A 15,300-nucleotide genomic window follows, 5' to 3' on the forward strand; every position below is an offset into this window, starting at 1 on the left:
TGCTCGCGCGTAATCCAAATCTCGCTGCCGACGTAGCAGTTAAACTTTGCTGCTGACAATATGTGCACTGACGCATAAGCTTTTAAGTGTGTATATATGTGAGAGGCCCTAGTCAAAATGTATTAAGAAGTTGGATGCGCCCAACTTTAATTCGTTCTTGTTGTAATGTGTAATGTTATGTAGAGTTTAACCCAAGTCCAACGTAACGTACGTTTAAAGCATGCTTAGCTATAATGTTGTATAACACATGTATATATATATATGTATGTATGTTAATGTAAATAATTATTAATTAATAATTATTAATTTTAGATGCATAACAAGCGCCCCAATTGCGTTTGTAAATCATCTAAGTTTCATCATCCTGCAGCTCTAAAAACTGGGTGCACACGTCGCGACTGCATTCGCCTTTGTTATTAAATAGGAATTTATAGTAGTGTCCATCCGCGCACACAGCTAAAACCGATGCAAGATTTTTGTTTTAATGCGATAGTTTTTGTATTCATATTGCTGCACTCACCCACAACCGAATTGGAGTCGGCACCAAAGGCACAAATGCAACGAGGTCCCTGCGGTATGGAGAATTTCACAAAACTCCATTGACTTGAGAAATACTTGGGTATTATCGGCAGCGATGACTCTCGCGGCTTGTTGTCTTCTAAATTGAAGACATGTATTGTTCCATGGTCCGAGGCAACAACAATCATTGTCGACTGATGATTAAAATTGATGCAAAATATGTTTGCATGATTGCTACCGCGCCTTAGCTCCGACACTTTCTTGCCATTATCCGTATCGAAAATGCGTATAAGAGTGCCCTTCTCGCCAGCAGTTGCCAAGCGTGTGCCCTGCAAATTAAGTGCAATGCAACTGACTGCCGCCTCGTGAGCAATCACCTCCAACGGCGCACGCTCTGTATTGGCAAGATCAACGATTTGTACATGGCCAGTGCGTCGACCAGGGAATGCGAGTAGACTTTTATTGCTGTGCGGACACAATACACACAAGCCATTAGGATTGGCGCTGGTCTCAAATACATGCAGTTGCTGCGGCTGTTGTGTGAATGTGTACACCTTGATAACACCCTCCAGTACAACGACAATACGATCACGTCTTAGACGTACTGCTCGCACTGGCTGATTGAAGTCCAGTGATATGGCTGGCGATTTTTTTAAATCATCCCATACAATTACTTTATTGGGCGGATAAAGAGGCCTTATACCACCGCCAACCAGCGCCAGGTAATTGCAGCGAAACAGCATTTCTACATGGCTGAGACCACCTGAAACCGCATATCACAATGTAAAATGAAATTATTTTTTAAGGGCATGGGAAATAAATTAACACTACTCACCTTCGGGAAAATATTGCCGCTCCTTTTCCTTCAGTGGATCACAGTTGTATACCCGAAAACCAGTGTCGGTGGCGCAAGCAAAACATCCTGCAATGTAAATGTTAAATTAGAAATGAATCATAAAGTAAATATAGTATTATTTGGGCACGATAAAGATTCGTGCTTATAAATACGTAAACAACAAAGTAAACTGACACACAATTATACATATATTCCTTAATACACATGCAAGTTAACTAAATGTACTACATTTGTATATACATATGTATGAACACATAAATGCATGTGTGCATTATCGCATACCTTGGTCCTGGTTAAATCCAACATAGAGCAAGCCATTGCCGTACGGATTTTGCTCCGTTAAATTCATAATTAAGACGTTTCACTTCACGTCAAGTCCAAGTCCAAGTTTATCAGCGGCTATGATAAGAATCTTAAGCTTAAACTGCGCAATGATTTGTATTTATTTTCTTGCTGTTTTTTTTTTGTGAGTTTGTTGTTTTTGTTACAATTTAGTTATTGTGAATAAGCTGCTACTTGTCACGGGTATAAAATATCTGTAAGAAAATAGTGTTGGTAAATGTATATAAATCCAGGGAGAATAATGTTTATTATGTTAACCAGTCTTTCTGATTTATTAAACTTTTTAAGCGCCTAATTGATTTACAATTCAAATTTTTAACGTTCTGACCAAAAACAATCTCTGTAATTTAATCAGCTCAAGCTTTATTTACTGAGAAAACACACTGTCATCCATAACCGTCTTAAAATTATTTTAACAGCAAAAAAAAAACAAAACACTTGCTATTAAATGCAAAATTTTCAAGCCAGTATTTGACCGGATTGGTATTGTATCGCTCTACAATGAATTTTCAAAATCTCGAGCTCATAGAGGATGCCGAACAAAACATGGAAGTCTGTCGTACTTGCGGCATTTACTACATGTACAATACAACACACATGACGCCAATATTTCAAGCTTCTGAATTAGGAGCCGTCGATGGAATAAATGGTTGTGAGATGTCAGAAGTAGTACAACAGATGAATGAATGGAACCTTGGGGTATACTACTTTTACAATTATGCTTGGCTTTTCTTTTTGACATTTACTCTATGATAGGTAAATCCAGACGACGGACGATCCCAGCAAATCTGCTCGGCTTGTACATCAGAATTTAAAAGGTTGCTCAAATTTAAGCGGTGCTGTTTGGAGGCCCAGGTGCATTATGATCAAGCAACATTTATAAAAAAGGAAATAGATATGCCCAAGGAGCAGAGTTTCTGCGGTTTCGTTTATTTGGACAGTGACGAAGAAAGCGGTGAAGATGACGGTAGCCAGAATGTTTGGGCTCCTTTTGATATACCACATGTGCCTATTAAAGAAGAGCATACCGCGCGCGTTCCGCTCGATATGCCAAGCCATCCATCACCGGCGTTGCTAATTAATCGGCCAGAGGCAGCCTTTTTGGTACAAAATGTAGACAAACTGCAACCAATAATACAAGAAAAGGCGAACAAGAAAATTTATAAGTTTACTTATGAAGATGACGTAGAAATTAACGACAGCCCGTCCCTGCCCGCGCCTAAAGTGGATACCAGTATATACTGCAAATTATGTGGGCAGGGCTCAAAAACACTGGAGCAGCACACCGAACATATGAACAACATACATCTGCTAAAGAATTGTGAGTGCCATATCTGCGGCAAAAAGTTCACAAACGTGCCTGAGTCGCGCATCAGATATCACATAAAGTGGCATAGACTACAAAATCATCTCAAGTGCCCAATTTGTGGATTCTTTTGCAATTCCAGGGACACACTCAATGAGCACAAGTTGGCCGTGCATTCACGCACAAAATGTGATTTTTGTGGCAAGCGTAAGTGTGTGCTAAAAAATATATAAATTTAAACTGATATAATTGTAAACCTCAACAGAAATATTGAATAAGCAACTGCAAGCGCATTTCAACCGACATATACGTGGTAGGTTTAAAAAAGTCTTTAAAAGCAAATAAAATATCTTTATGTATATGCTTATATTGCAGAAAACGAGGAGGAGCTGGCACGTACATTGGTAACTCTGCAGCCAGTGGAAATACCGCAAACGCCCTCGCCAGAAATAATACAATTAGAGTGTGCCTTTTGCGATAGTATATTTGACAATTCGGACAAATTAGAAGCACATGTACTAGCCACACATAAAATGCCAAAGCAAATGGAGTTAGCAGCGCCACAGTTTGAACCGGGTCAACAGTCATACCAATCAGAGAACACACCAATGTCTATTAACAAGCTAGTAGTTAGCCCGTTGACGGTCCCTGAGGTAGATAGTCCACATTCCACACTCAGCGACGAAAAACTTGAGAATTTGCTTGAACAGTTATACCAAGCAGAAAACTTATCATTGCAGATTAATGAGCCAACAGTTTGCCCATTGACTGAGGCAGATTGTTTACATTCCAACAGCCCAGGGCATCCTACTGACTCCAAGACAATGTACAAGTGTCATATTTGCGGTAAATCCTTTAATTTAAAAATCAAACTCAATCGCCATATAAAGCTTCACACCAAGGCGCCATTCTAATAAAGTAAACAAGGTTTTCTCACCATTTTTTTTTAAAGTTAAGTTTTCTATGTTTTACTCAACTATAGTTTAGTTTTGTCTCGCTGATAATAAGGCTTAAACTACTGAATTATGAATTCAATAAACTTTTATTTCGATTTCGAATACAGCCGATTCGCGAATTAACAGTTGTGTATATATTTCTGTGTTTGTTTTTTTACAATGATATTTTTTGTCTATTTATTTTAATTGTACAATTCGCAAAAAATTATGGGTACTCACTTTTTGCTTAAGAAAACTGTTAAACCTTAACTAAAACTATAAATGTTAGCATTATGTTGTTAATATTAAATCCAAACAATTGTTGCGTTAAACAAAGTAATTAACAAGCCTCTGTTGCTTGCTTCGCTTAATTGCCATGCCCACCGCTCGCTGTCTTAATCACAGCTGTGGGCAACAGCTTGGCGTTCAATGCCTTGCCAGCCACCGTGACGGTATCCGTAACATTTGAAAGCTTCGCGCCACTGGCAGTGGTTATAGTTGTGGCCGCAGACATGGGTATTACTTTCATATTGGACAATGGTTTTAAGTTCACACCTTGGAGTCCAGGTGAGAAAAACAACTGGCCTCCATTGCCTTGCACGGCAAATACAAGATTATTGCCAGGCGTTGTTGCGCTCGCCGTGGTTGTTGTTGTAGCATTGTTGTTGTTGCTGCTGCTGCTGGTGCCGCTGGTAGCTAGCAATATATTTTTTCCCAGACGCAAGGCTTGTGTGCTGCCCCCAATGAGCAATGTCTTCGGCGCGCTTACAATGCTGTTGGTCGTATTGCTGCTGTTGCTGGCTGTTGTGTTGCTGGTGCTGGTAGCTAAGCGCAGCAATTGATTGCCCATAATAACAGTTTGCATGGTGCCCCCACCGGCTTTATGGGCAGCAAACTGTAAGCAAAAGTAGAATAAATAAATATATAAACTTTGTTAAAGTTCCATAACTTACCGCGCCCTGCAGTTTGACCGTTTGCCCGCCGATGACAATATTCTGGCCGGTGCTCTTTGCTGCTACGGTTGCTGTGGTTGCTGTGTTCTGCGCTACAGTGTTGTTAGTGCTCAACTTGAGTGTCTTGGCTTGCAGCATTAACGGTTTACCGGGCACCACAGTAGTCTTTCCTATAATCTTGGGCACCATGCTGACTTGACTACCGGCGGTCACAATGCGTGTTGCTCCTGCTGGCAGCGGTTTCTGCTGCTGCCCACTTGATGCCAATGTAATAATATTTCCGGTGCCACTGGCATTTCCCAGCTGAATAATATTATTTCCAGCGGTTGTGGTTAATAGTTTTCCAGGCGTTGACTTTTGCAACAAACAATCCAGGGTTATGATCTGATTGTTTGCTGTAGGCGTGGCCGTGACAGTTGTTGCGGGTGTGGTACGTATAATACGCGTTGTCGTTTGGGTTTGTGCAGCGGCGCTGGAGCTCACCAACGGCTGCTTGAAGCTCTGCAGTACAATCCGTTGTTGCTGCTGCGGCGAGAGATTCGCAGTGGCCAGCGGCTTGACTTGGCTGCTGTTGCTGGCATTGAGTATTTTTGTTGCTGCCTTGGGCAGCGCCTGAAATACTATATTTTTGTTCGACGAAATGGCAGTGTTTCCCACAAGAATGCGTTGTTGCTGCTGTGGTTGCTGCGCTGTCTGCTGTGTGGAATTAGCTGCCTGCTTCTGCTTGAGCTGCTGCTGCTGCAGGGTGGCAAATGCTTGTGGCGACATTTTAACAATGGTGCCCGTGCCTGTACTAGTGGCAATGCTAGTCGCCGGCCTCTGGCTAACTATGGACACCGCACCGATTTTTTGCTGCAATGGACGCACAGTTGTCTGGGCTAGCATGCGTGGTCCTAAAATTTGCACAGCTCCTGTAGCAGTTTTATGTGGCACTTGCAAAACTGCCGGCTTGTTGGCCATCGTAACAGCTGCTGTAGTAATAACATTTGTTGCTGCTGCAGTTGCAACACTGTGCGCTGCTCCTGCTGGTAGCAATCTTATAATATTTTTGGGCATTTGCTGACGCACTGGCGATACCTTCTGCTCTAACGGTTGTTGTTGCGGTTGCTCAGGCGTTGCGCAGTTGAAGAGCATGGGCTTTTTAATAGTCACCTTTTTGTTAGGCGTTGCTGCCACATGCACCGTTTGCAGTCCCGTGGGTGTGGACACCAAAATGGGCGTGGTATGCGTTAATTGCTGTTGTTGTTGTTGCTGCTGTTGCAGCTTAGGCGATGCTCCTGTTGATGCTATGGTAACAATACCACTGCGCTGCGTTGATTTCAGCAGCGACTTTTGTGTGGCAGCAAGCAATTGCGGTTGTGGGGCAGCAACTGGTGTGGCAGGCGGTATATTATATTTAAGCGGCGGTACAGGCGGGCATTTGAGCTGAAGCGTCTGCTGCTTCAGCACTGGCGGAGCGCCAGCACTGGCGGCCACTAAAGCCGGCGGCGACGGCGTTAACAGTTGATCCGATATAACCTCAACGCTGTCATCCTTCTTTGGCTTGTTCTGCTTACGCTGCTGCTGCTTCTGCTTCACAAGCGTCTGATTCTGGCGATGCATGCGCTCAAAGTCAGACTCACTGCGATTGCGATGCAAATAGATCCAAATTTTGCGACGCGCATCGTAACGCACGCAAGGATCAACGCCGCCATGCATGCGATCCAAGGCACCGCTCACAATGGTCTGCAGCACGTTTTCCGCTGCTAGACGATTGATGTATTGCGAGCATTTCAACAGCTCCGAAATCTCAGCCCGCGTGCCCTCGCCATTGGGCAGACGGGCAGTGGCATCACGGACCAGCGTCAAGATGGTTACAAACGGCGGACGTTCATCTACCATGACAGCATGTCCGCGTGCTTTGTTGAGCGGCATACTCTGACTATAGATACCCTTGACCGGACCCACAACGCTCTCGTAGCCATGCATGCGGTACGTAAAGGGACGTTGGGGCTGCTCAAAACGCAGACGCTCCTGACGCTGAAACTCCAGCATTTCCGACTGTGTGGCCACTCGCACTGTCCAGCTGGTGGGGCAACGTGGCGGCGGCGTGGGCGTAACGTCTACAACGGGCTGTTGCTGTTGCATGGGCTGCAGCAACACTATATCTTCCTTGCGGCGCTGCAGCCAGAACTGGCAGAGCGCTTGCAGACGCGCATCTGAGTCCCGTCCAGCGCCAATCCATTGATAAATGCCCAGCTGCGTTTTATGCTCTATGTAAGGCACATATTCCTGCGGCAGTTTTGTAAAGTCACCTGACAAAAAACCGACAGCGGACTGCAGTAATTGCGTACAATCTGCTGGTAATTGACGTATCCAATCCGGCGTTAGGCTTTGCTCGGTGCGCCACTTGATTAGCTGTGCTTGCAACTCAGCATAAGTCAAACGATGCTGCGGCGTGGAGACAAACAAGTCGCGCAACAGCGAGAAAAAACAGGCATGTGCACGTGTGGCAGCTGCCACGCCCACCAATAGCTCGCGTGTGGGACTACCTGTGATGTGTGCGCCAGTTGTGGCCTTAATGAAAGCTTTCGGCGAAGCACGCGCTGCAATGGGCTCCAGTTTGGGCAGCTGCGTAAGAATTGTTATTGGTCTGCTTGCAGGCATTTCAACTTCCACTTGTTCCTCCTCTTCGCCTTCTATCGCAAGTCCATCGCGGCCATACAATTGCTGTGGCTCATCCGTTAACAACTCGCTCTTGGTCTCCAGTTTTACTGTAGCTGGGCCACCAATTGGCACCAACGCCGGTGGCTCATTGGCGCTGTGATTGAGACGCGCCGTAAGCGCCTTGGGCTTACGTCCAGGCTTAAAGCTGCCCACAAACTGCGCACGAGTGCAAATATCTCGCAAGCGTATGTCCACTGTATCAAAATCTGGCAATTCCTAAAAATATAATATACGTTAATTGTTTAGGCAGGCATGGTATAGGTATTTTGCTTACGGCGTATTGCAGTTTCCGTCGCTTGTAGTCTCGTAAATATTTTTTGAAATTCTTGTCGTTAAGTGTTTGCAACTTATCCATTTGCATGCCACGCAACACTTGCTCATCATCCAGGTCCTGGCGTCGCTTGAAGAACGTGCTATAAATGCATTTTTTATCCGCTGCGTTGGACCCGCGCATGGAAAAAGCTGCATCTGTTTTAAGCTGCCACTCTCCTGGCATAAGAGACACTGCCTCGTCTTCCTCGTCTGCGCTTATGTCACCTGGTTGCAGTTGCAACTCGCAACATAGTGCAGCAAGCTCGCGGCAATAGCGTTTACGCGCACGTTCCATACAGAATTTATTTTCACGTTGTAGTGTGGGCAACTTGCGCTTCCGACAGACAGGCAGCGCCTTGACGGCATCATTTTCGCTTTCTGAAGGCGGCGACGTGTTGTAAGCCTGCTGCAACATTTGCTCGCGTGAGAGAAACAGTTCTTTGGCTAGTCGACTGAGACGCTCCGCTTGTTGGAAGCGACGCTCGCGTCGCTGGGAGCGCTCTATGCTAAGGCGTAGCTGCAACACATCTGGACGCAGGCTGCCCTCTTCCAGCTGCCGCTGTAACCGTAGCAGCGGTGATTCGCCAAACCTCTGCAAGCCTCCATTAAATAACTGTAGTAATGTACGCTGCTGCTCTGCTACAGCCTGCGTGGGTGTCAGCATTGGAGCATAATTGGGAAGAAGTGGCTGCAGTAGTGCCTGCAGATTCTGCGGCAACATTTGCCAGGTTTCCACCGAGAAGAATTCGTGGAAGATGCTTGCACTTTCGCAGAGACCACGCGGCAATCGGAAGGTGTGACATGCATTAAGCTGAGCCAGCTCCAGCTCATCGGATTGTGTTGTAATGGCATCATCGGAATTTGAATCCGTGTTCATATCCTGATCTGATGCATCTTCGTCATCGTCCTCGTCGCTTGATTGACTGCTAGAGCTGCTGCCTGATTTGCTGCTGCTGCCGTCACTGGCACTGCTACTGCAGCTCAGCCGACCATTGGCATTCTCGTTGATGTTATAAGATTCGCTTAACTCGAGCTCGTCCTCCTCGGAGTCCGCATATAGCCTGTTGTTATTGTTGTTGTTCATTGCTACTTGAGTTTTTTTTAAGTTTTCACTCAATTAGCGCATGCAGCGTCACTTCTCTTCTTACACTAGGTAAATTTTTTCTCTACACTAATTTATAATTTTCATATAACATATTTGCTGCTTGTTTTCCTCTTTTTTATTGCTTTTCTTCTTCGGCTCGCAGACAGCATGTTTGTATCGACTTATCGAGCAACAATTTAGCCCATTCGATTCGAGTAACTGTAGTGTGAACGATTACGTGATTTTTCCCATTCGCAGCGTTGCCAGCTAAATTTATCAATTATATTTAGCCTTTTTGAAAAGCCTTACAGTATATTGTTGTCAGATATTAATGTTAGCGGATTTTCTAACTGTACACAAGCAAGTTATTGATATTGAAGGAGGAAAATCGATCAAATTCAACTGATATAAGTATAGCAAAACTACTTTGTGAGTTTATAATCGATCATTACGTGTTTTTAGCTTATATGCATTTACATATTCGTATCTCCTCAGATATTTCAGTTGATTAAAATAAACTAAAAATAAATACGCTTAATAATAATTAATAATTTAATTTCAAGACAGATTACAAATAATTGCAAAACATAGGGCATTGTAACGGGTTGCTTTTGTATAAACTTTATCAATACTTATACAATCATTATCAGCATTATTATGCAGAAACATGAGAATTTAACCAACATTTGATGTGTTGGTGTATCCTTTCCGTTCTTTGGTGTGCAACAATATCATAATTTCTCATCTCATCATATTTATAAGCTAATCAGCAATAATTTGTTTCATTAATTTAGTAAGGAAAGTGTTATCAAAATTTTGTGTAGTAGTAAATCGATCATGTATGAGTTAAAGATATTGCTCATCTCATTACTTTGTTTTAACATAAGTTTAAACTTATTTTTTTAATGTTAGCCAATCTAGCCTGTTTTCATAAAAAATGCCCAGCAGCACTGGTGAATCCACTCCTCGGTTTTAGACACACTGCGCCAGTTTGAGAGTCATTGTACAGCAGTTTGAGGGTCACCGCTCTCGCTATAGGAGAGTCGCGATTTGCATATATGTATGTGTGTGTGATGCGCGCTGCAAATACTCTTTTTTCTCAAGTGCTATTGATTGTGATTGATTTAAGCATTAATTATTTATAATTCATCTATAAGGTAGATCCGAACGGCTGTTAAAATGCATACAATACAAATTTGCAATAGGTGAGTTGCGATTCGCATGTGTATGTACTCAGGTGTTTGTGTGTGTGTGTGTTTGTGTGTGCGCGTCTGTGCCAAAAAGCGCGGCGGTGGAATGTTGAGAAAATAACTAATTTAAAATAAAAGAATATAAAGTTATCAAAGAAAAATGTGTAATGCAGTGTTAGATTGAACGCATGGCATAAACAATATCGATTTTAATGTAGTAAATTGAGAAAAATCAGAGTGCAACAAAAAGCCGAAAGCGCGAGCGGGGTGAACGTGAAGAAGAATTTTTTCTTTGCAAAGAGAAAATGGCAACAAAAAGCAGAGAATAATTTAGTTCTTTTTTGGTTTTAGTTTTGTTTGAAATTGCAACGCAACGAAGAGGAGCAACAATACTCTGTTACCTATGGGAGAGGAAAAGTCGGAATCTCGGGAGACATTAGCTGCAACTTCTTTGATCAATCAAGCGGACGTCGACGTCGACTGCGACCCCAGCGTCGGCAGCGACAACAGCAACAGCAACGACGAGAACCCAAAAAGCACAACAACAAGACAAACCAAGCAAGCAGAGACAAACGAAACGAGCGACGATGTCAAAGAGAACAACTCAACAAAAACAAATGAAGCGAGCAGCAACAGCACAAGCAACCAAAGCAATGGTATTAACGGAAATAAAGCAGTAGTAGCTAATACGCTAAACGACGCCGGCAGCAGCTGCGAAGAGCAAACTACCGTTACAATCAAGCCAGAATTTAAGATAAGCATTGTGCCGCTGGAAAAATTGCTGGCGCAGCCAAGTATCAATACATCAATATTGGCAAAAAACGCAAGCATCCACAATAACAACAGCAGCATCAACAACAACAGCGAGAAATCAAGAAGACCTAGCGTCTCTGTTCTGCCAGCGCGCAGCACTCGCAACAAAAACGTTTCCATTATCGAGCTAAGCGAAAGCGAGTACGAATCTGCGGATGAAGTGGTTCTTGTAAATCCCGCAGCGCGACGTTTACGTTTACGTGTAACGCGTACTGTCTCAACTTCGTCGTCTCTCTCAAGCAAAGCGACAAGTGAAGGAAACGCCAAGAGAGCACATCGTACCAAACAAAGTCAACTCCACCAGCTGCTGCAAGACAGTGACAAGGAAGAGGGACAGCAAAAGAGATCAACGCCAAAGCTTAGGCACTGTGTGGTTCGCGTGAAGCGTGTTAAGTTGCCTAAAGTAGCAGCAACAGCAGCACCAGCTCCTACTGATAAATCGAGAAAAACCGTTAACACAAAGCGCATCATGAGCAGTGATTCAGATACAGAGCAAGCAAGCACCTCGAAGCGGCGGCGACAGCAAAATGCAAGCGAAAGTGACAGCAATAGCGACGATTCTGATTACAAGGCAGAACAAGCCGAAGAGCAGGAAGCGGAAGATGAAGATGAAGGACAGAAGCAATCCGACGAGGAAGCAGCTGGCCAGAGCAGTGACAGTGAGATAATGCCGCAGCGCAAGCGTCGCAGCTTTGCCGGCAAGAAAGACTCTGTCTCTGGGAACGATTCTTCCGATTTTGAGCCAGATGATAAAAAGAAAAAGAAGCGACGACGTATTAAAAAGGATTCCAGTGGCGATAGCGATGATGGCGATGATGAGAAGAACAAAAATAAGCGCAAGCATATACGGAAAATTATCAAGACTAAGGATTTGGATCTGAGCACCAAGGAAGCGGCCAAAGAGGAGGATGATCGACGTAAACGTATTGAGGAGCGACAAAAGCTTTACAATCGCATCTTTGTCAAATCGGAGAGTGTGGAGATAAGCGAGCTCATATTGGACTTTGATGAGAAATCAAAAAAGGCGCTGCTGCAGGTGGACAAGGGCTTGCTTAAGAAGCTAAAGCCCCATCAGGTGGCGGGTGTCCGGTTCATGTGGGAGGCTTGCTTTGAAACTCTCAAGGAGAGCGAAAAAAGTCCAGGCTCCGGCTGCATATTGGCTCATTGCATGGGTCTGGGCAAGACCCTACAGGTTGTAACACTCTCCCACACGCTGTTGACCAATTCACGACGCACTGGCGTGGAGCGTGTCCTGGTTATTTCACCGCTCAGCACTGTTAACAATTGGGCACGAGAGTTTGTGCATTGGATGGGCTTTGCACATCGCAAGGATATTGAAATATATGACATTTCACGTTACAAGGACAAACCAACGCGTATCTTCAAGCTAAACGAATGGTATGAGGAGGGTGGCGTCTGCATACTTGGCTATGATATGTATCGTATTTTGGCCAATGAAAAGGCCAAGGGTTTGCGTAAAAAGCAGCGAGAACAATTGCAACAGGCGCTAGTGGATCCCGGACCGGATATGGTTGTCTGCGATGAAGGACATTTGTTGAAAAACGAGAAGACCTCCATTAGCAAGGCGGTCACTCGTATGCGCACCAAGCGACGCATTGTGCTCACGGGCACGCCACTGCAGAATAATCTCAAAGAATGTGAGTTTATCATAAACCACGCCACGGGTTAACGAGAGTTTAATTTGTATTTAAAATATTTCTAAACAACATTTTATTTTATTTTTCCAGACTATTGCATGATACAGTTTGTTAAGCCAAATCTGCTGGGCACATACAAGGAGTATATGAATCGCTTTGTAAATCCGATTAGCAATGGTCAGTATACAGACTCCACAGAGCGTGACTTGCGTCTGATGAAGCATCGCTCGCACATATTGCACAAGTTGCTTGAAGGTTGCATACAGCGTCGTGACTATTCCGTGTTGGCTCCCTATTTGCCACCAAAGCATGAGTATGTGGTGTACACTACGTTGTCGGAGTTGCAGCAGCAGCTTTATGGTTATTACATGACTACGCATCGTGATCAAGGTAGCTCGGATATATGCGGCAAGGGTGCACGGTTGTTTCAGGACTTTCAGGACTTGCGACGCATCTGGACGCATCCAATGAACTTGCGCGTGAATAGCGACAACGTAATTGCCAAGCGTTTGTTAAGCAATGATGACTCAGATATAGAGGGTTTTATATGCGATGAATCTGACGAGGAAGAGGCAATGTCCAATTCATCCGAAAGCGGCGAATCGTTCAAGTCCGATGCTAGCCTTACGTTGGTAAACACAAATGCCGCAGGCGGCAGCAAAGCAAAGAGTCGCAAGACACGCAATGGCGTGCGCTCTGGCTTAGTAGACAGCGATTCCGATGTGGAGTACTTGGCCGGTGCTGCAGCTGTGCAGAAAGATGATCCATCTGAATGGTGGAAGCCGTTTGTAGAGGAAAGAGAGCTCAACAATGTTAATCATTCCCCCAAGTTGCTTATGCTCTTGCGGCTGTTGCAACAGTGTGAGGCCATTGGCGATAAGCTGTTGGTCTTCTCGCAGTCGCTGCAATCTCTGGACGTCATAGAGCATTTTCTCTCGCTTGTCGATAGCAACACCAAGGGCTACGAGTTTGAGGGTAAGCTATTAAATCAAACCAACAACTTGGCACTACATTTTTGTCTTTTATTTTCTCAGGCGACGTGGGCAACTTTAAAGGGTGTTGGAGTCCTGGTGAGGACTACTTTCGCTTGGATGGCTCTTGCAGTGTCGAGCAGCGCGAGGCGATGTGCAAGAAGTTCAACAATGCCACCAACTTACGTGCGCGTCTCTTTCTCATCTCGACACGCGCTGGCGGTTTGGGCATTAATCTGGTGGCAGCCAATCGTGTGGTTATATTTGATGTCTCTTGGAATCCTTCGCATGATACACAGAGCATCTTTAGAGTATATCGCTTTGGCCAGGTGAAGCCTTGCTACATATATCGACTCATTGCCATGGGCACCATGGAACAAAAGGTTTATGAGCGTCAGGTGGCAAAGCAGGCGACTGCCAAGCGCGTCATCGATGAGCAACAGATCTCTAGGCATTATAATCAAACAGATTTGATGGAATTGTATACATATGAGCTGAAGCCAAGCGTTGAGCGCGAGATGCCGCTGCTGCCCAAAGATCGCCTTTTTGCCGAGCTGCTTACCGAGCATGAGAAGCTTATATTTAAATATCATGAGCATGATTCATTGCTGGAGCAAGAGGAGCATGAGAATCTAACTGAGGAGGAACGCAAGTCCGCTTGGGCCGAGTACGAGGCAGAAAAAACGCGCGCTGTGCAGGCCTCGCAGTATATGAGCTATGACCGCAATGCTTTTGGCACGCAGGTTGCCAGTCAATTTGGCAATGCCTCTGGCAGTGTAACTTCGAATAAGATCTTTGGCTTCCGTTCGGACATACTCCTGCAGTTGCTTAACATGAAAATCTCCAAAGATCATCCAGAGCTCACTCAAAACCAGGTCATACAGCTGGTGCCCAGCTATTTGCAGCAGTTGTACAATGAGATGAACAATGGTGATCCCACCATGTATAAGGATCTGCTACAGCTGCATACGCACATTGTGCATCCCAGCGGCATGTACATGAATCCTTTGCTGTATGCCAACCAAAATCCATCGGCAGCCGGCTATAATCAAGCTTCAACTGGACAGACGGCTGCTGCGGGCGCGGCTGTACCTAGTGTGAGTGCGCAGGGATTCGAGGCGGACAAGGTATATGAAATTGATTAGATCTGACATATTTAAATGTATACCGGGGAGATATATGACGTATGTTTGATGAACAGTGCGCACACAGTGACTGACAGGAAAATTGAAAGGATTACAATTTATAGACGCGCCTTGCCTAGAGCTACTGCGCGCATATCGATTAATGTCTTTTTATCATTTGGAATTATTTATAGTTAATTGATGTCTTATTAACATTGAAGTCAACCCCTTGGTTTCGTCTTCAGCTAAAAAATAAAAACACATAAATATAGCCCAACCATAAGTTTATAAAAAGGTCTTAAGCCGAAATATGTTTTACACTTTCCTAATACTTTTAGAAATAACACTAGATACCATTAACGATTTACAGAAACATATAATGAGTTATATATGTATGTATGTCTAGATTTATTAGCTACTATACGCGATCTTTTGCAAAGATCTACAAAAAAAATAAATAATAAAAATCGAAGTACACATCCAGCAAAATAACAATAAATGGCACAGAATATGATAAAATATTTTATTGAA

At 44.1% G+C, this 15,300-nt stretch overlaps 4 protein-coding genes across 5 annotated transcripts; 2 read left to right on the forward strand and 2 right to left on the reverse strand.

The window, feature by feature from the left end:
* Positions 1-254: 254 nt before the first annotated feature.
* LOC108603857 (WD repeat domain phosphoinositide-interacting protein 3) lies at positions 255-1,870 on the reverse strand. The gene is made up of 4 exons (XM_017993014.1): positions 1,658-1,870; positions 1,355-1,441; positions 521-1,282; positions 255-456 (listed from the first exon to the last, which is right to left on the reverse strand). Exons 1-4 carry the CDS (start codon positions 1,722-1,724, stop codon positions 350-352), a joined length of 1,023 nt encoding a protein of 340 aa, XP_017848503.1. The 5' UTR covers positions 1,725-1,870; the 3' UTR covers positions 255-349.
* Positions 1,871-2,145: 275 nt separating this feature from the next.
* On the forward strand, positions 2,146-3,995 carry LOC108604109 (zinc finger protein 675). 2 transcript variants are annotated; one of them, XM_017993392.1, is made up of 5 exons: positions 2,146-2,416; positions 2,474-3,230; positions 3,289-3,336; positions 3,399-3,676; positions 3,764-3,995. In XM_017993392.1, the coding sequence occupies exons 1-5, from the start codon at positions 2,219-2,221 to the stop codon at positions 3,935-3,937; spliced, it is 1,455 nt and encodes a 484-aa protein (XP_017848881.1). In that variant the 5' UTR covers positions 2,146-2,218; the 3' UTR covers positions 3,938-3,995. The 2 variants fall into 2 exon arrangements, with proteins under 2 accessions (XP_017848881.1, XP_017848880.1); XM_017993391.1 differs by having other exon boundaries at positions 3,399-3,995.
* Positions 3,996-4,303: 308 nt separating this feature from the next.
* Positions 4,304-9,070, reverse strand: LOC108604108 (nuclear factor related to kappa-B-binding protein). The gene is made up of 3 exons (XM_017993390.1): positions 7,892-9,070; positions 4,912-7,833; positions 4,304-4,853 (listed from the first exon to the last, which is right to left on the reverse strand). The coding sequence occupies exons 1-3, from the start codon at positions 9,011-9,013 to the stop codon at positions 4,326-4,328; spliced, it is 4,572 nt and encodes a 1,523-aa protein (XP_017848879.1). The 5' UTR covers positions 9,014-9,070; the 3' UTR covers positions 4,304-4,325.
* A 1,023-nt stretch (positions 9,071-10,093) lies between these two features.
* On the forward strand, positions 10,094-15,270 carry LOC108604081 (transcriptional regulator ATRX homolog). The gene is made up of 4 exons (XM_017993355.1): positions 10,094-10,218; positions 10,555-12,674; positions 12,765-13,649; positions 13,709-15,270. Exons 2-4 carry the CDS (start codon positions 10,607-10,609, stop codon positions 14,788-14,790), a joined length of 4,035 nt encoding a protein of 1,344 aa, XP_017848844.1. The 5' UTR covers positions 10,094-10,218; positions 10,555-10,606; the 3' UTR covers positions 14,791-15,270.
* Positions 15,271-15,300: the final 30 nt, after the last annotated feature.

Source organism: Drosophila busckii, chromosome 3R (genome assembly GCF_011750605.1).
Source record: "Drosophila busckii strain San Diego stock center, stock number 13000-0081.31 chromosome 3R, ASM1175060v1, whole genome shotgun sequence".
Lineage (NCBI taxonomy): Eukaryota > Metazoa > Arthropoda > Insecta > Diptera > Drosophilidae > Drosophila > Drosophila busckii.

Coding starts and splice junctions, on each gene's coding strand:
- LOC108604108 (XM_017993390.1), bottom strand. CDS start 9,013: ATGAACAACAACAATAACAACAGGCTATATGCGGACTCCGAGGAGGAC. Junction 7,834..7,891: donor GACGGAAACTGCAATACGCC/GTAAGCAAAATA, acceptor TTATATTTTTAG/GAATTGCCAGATTTTGATAC. Junction 4,854..4,911: donor CGGTCAAACTGCAGGGCGCG/GTAAGTTATGGA, acceptor TTTTGCTTACAG/TTTGCTGCCCATAAAGCCGG.
- LOC108604109 (XM_017993391.1), top strand. CDS start 2,219: ATGAATTTTCAAAATCTCGAGCTCATAGAGGATGCCGAACAAAACATG. Junction 2,417..2,473: donor TGAATGAATGGAACCTTGGG/GTATACTACTTT, acceptor ACTCTATGATAG/GTAAATCCAGACGACGGACG. Junction 3,337..3,398: donor TTTCAACCGACATATACGTG/GTAGGTTTAAAA, acceptor CTTATATTGCAG/AAAACGAGGAGGAGCTGGCA.
- LOC108604081 (XM_017993355.1), top strand. CDS start 10,607: ATGGGAGAGGAAAAGTCGGAATCTCGGGAGACATTAGCTGCAACTTCT. Junction 12,675..12,764: donor GCAGAATAATCTCAAAGAAT/GTGAGTTTATCA, acceptor TTATTTTTCCAG/ACTATTGCATGATACAGTTT. Junction 13,650..13,708: donor CAAGGGCTACGAGTTTGAGG/GTAAGCTATTAA, acceptor TTATTTTCTCAG/GCGACGTGGGCAACTTTAAA.
- LOC108603857 (XM_017993014.1), bottom strand. CDS start 1,724: ATGAATTTAACGGAGCAAAATCCGTACGGCAATGGCTTGCTCTATGTT. Junction 1,442..1,657: donor TGGATTTAACCAGGACCAAG/GTATGCGATAAT, acceptor TTTACATTGCAG/GATGTTTTGCTTGCGCCACC. Junction 457..520: donor CGACTCCAATTCGGTTGTGG/GTGAGTGCAGCA, acceptor CATCGGTTTTAG/CTGTGTGCGCGGATGGACAC.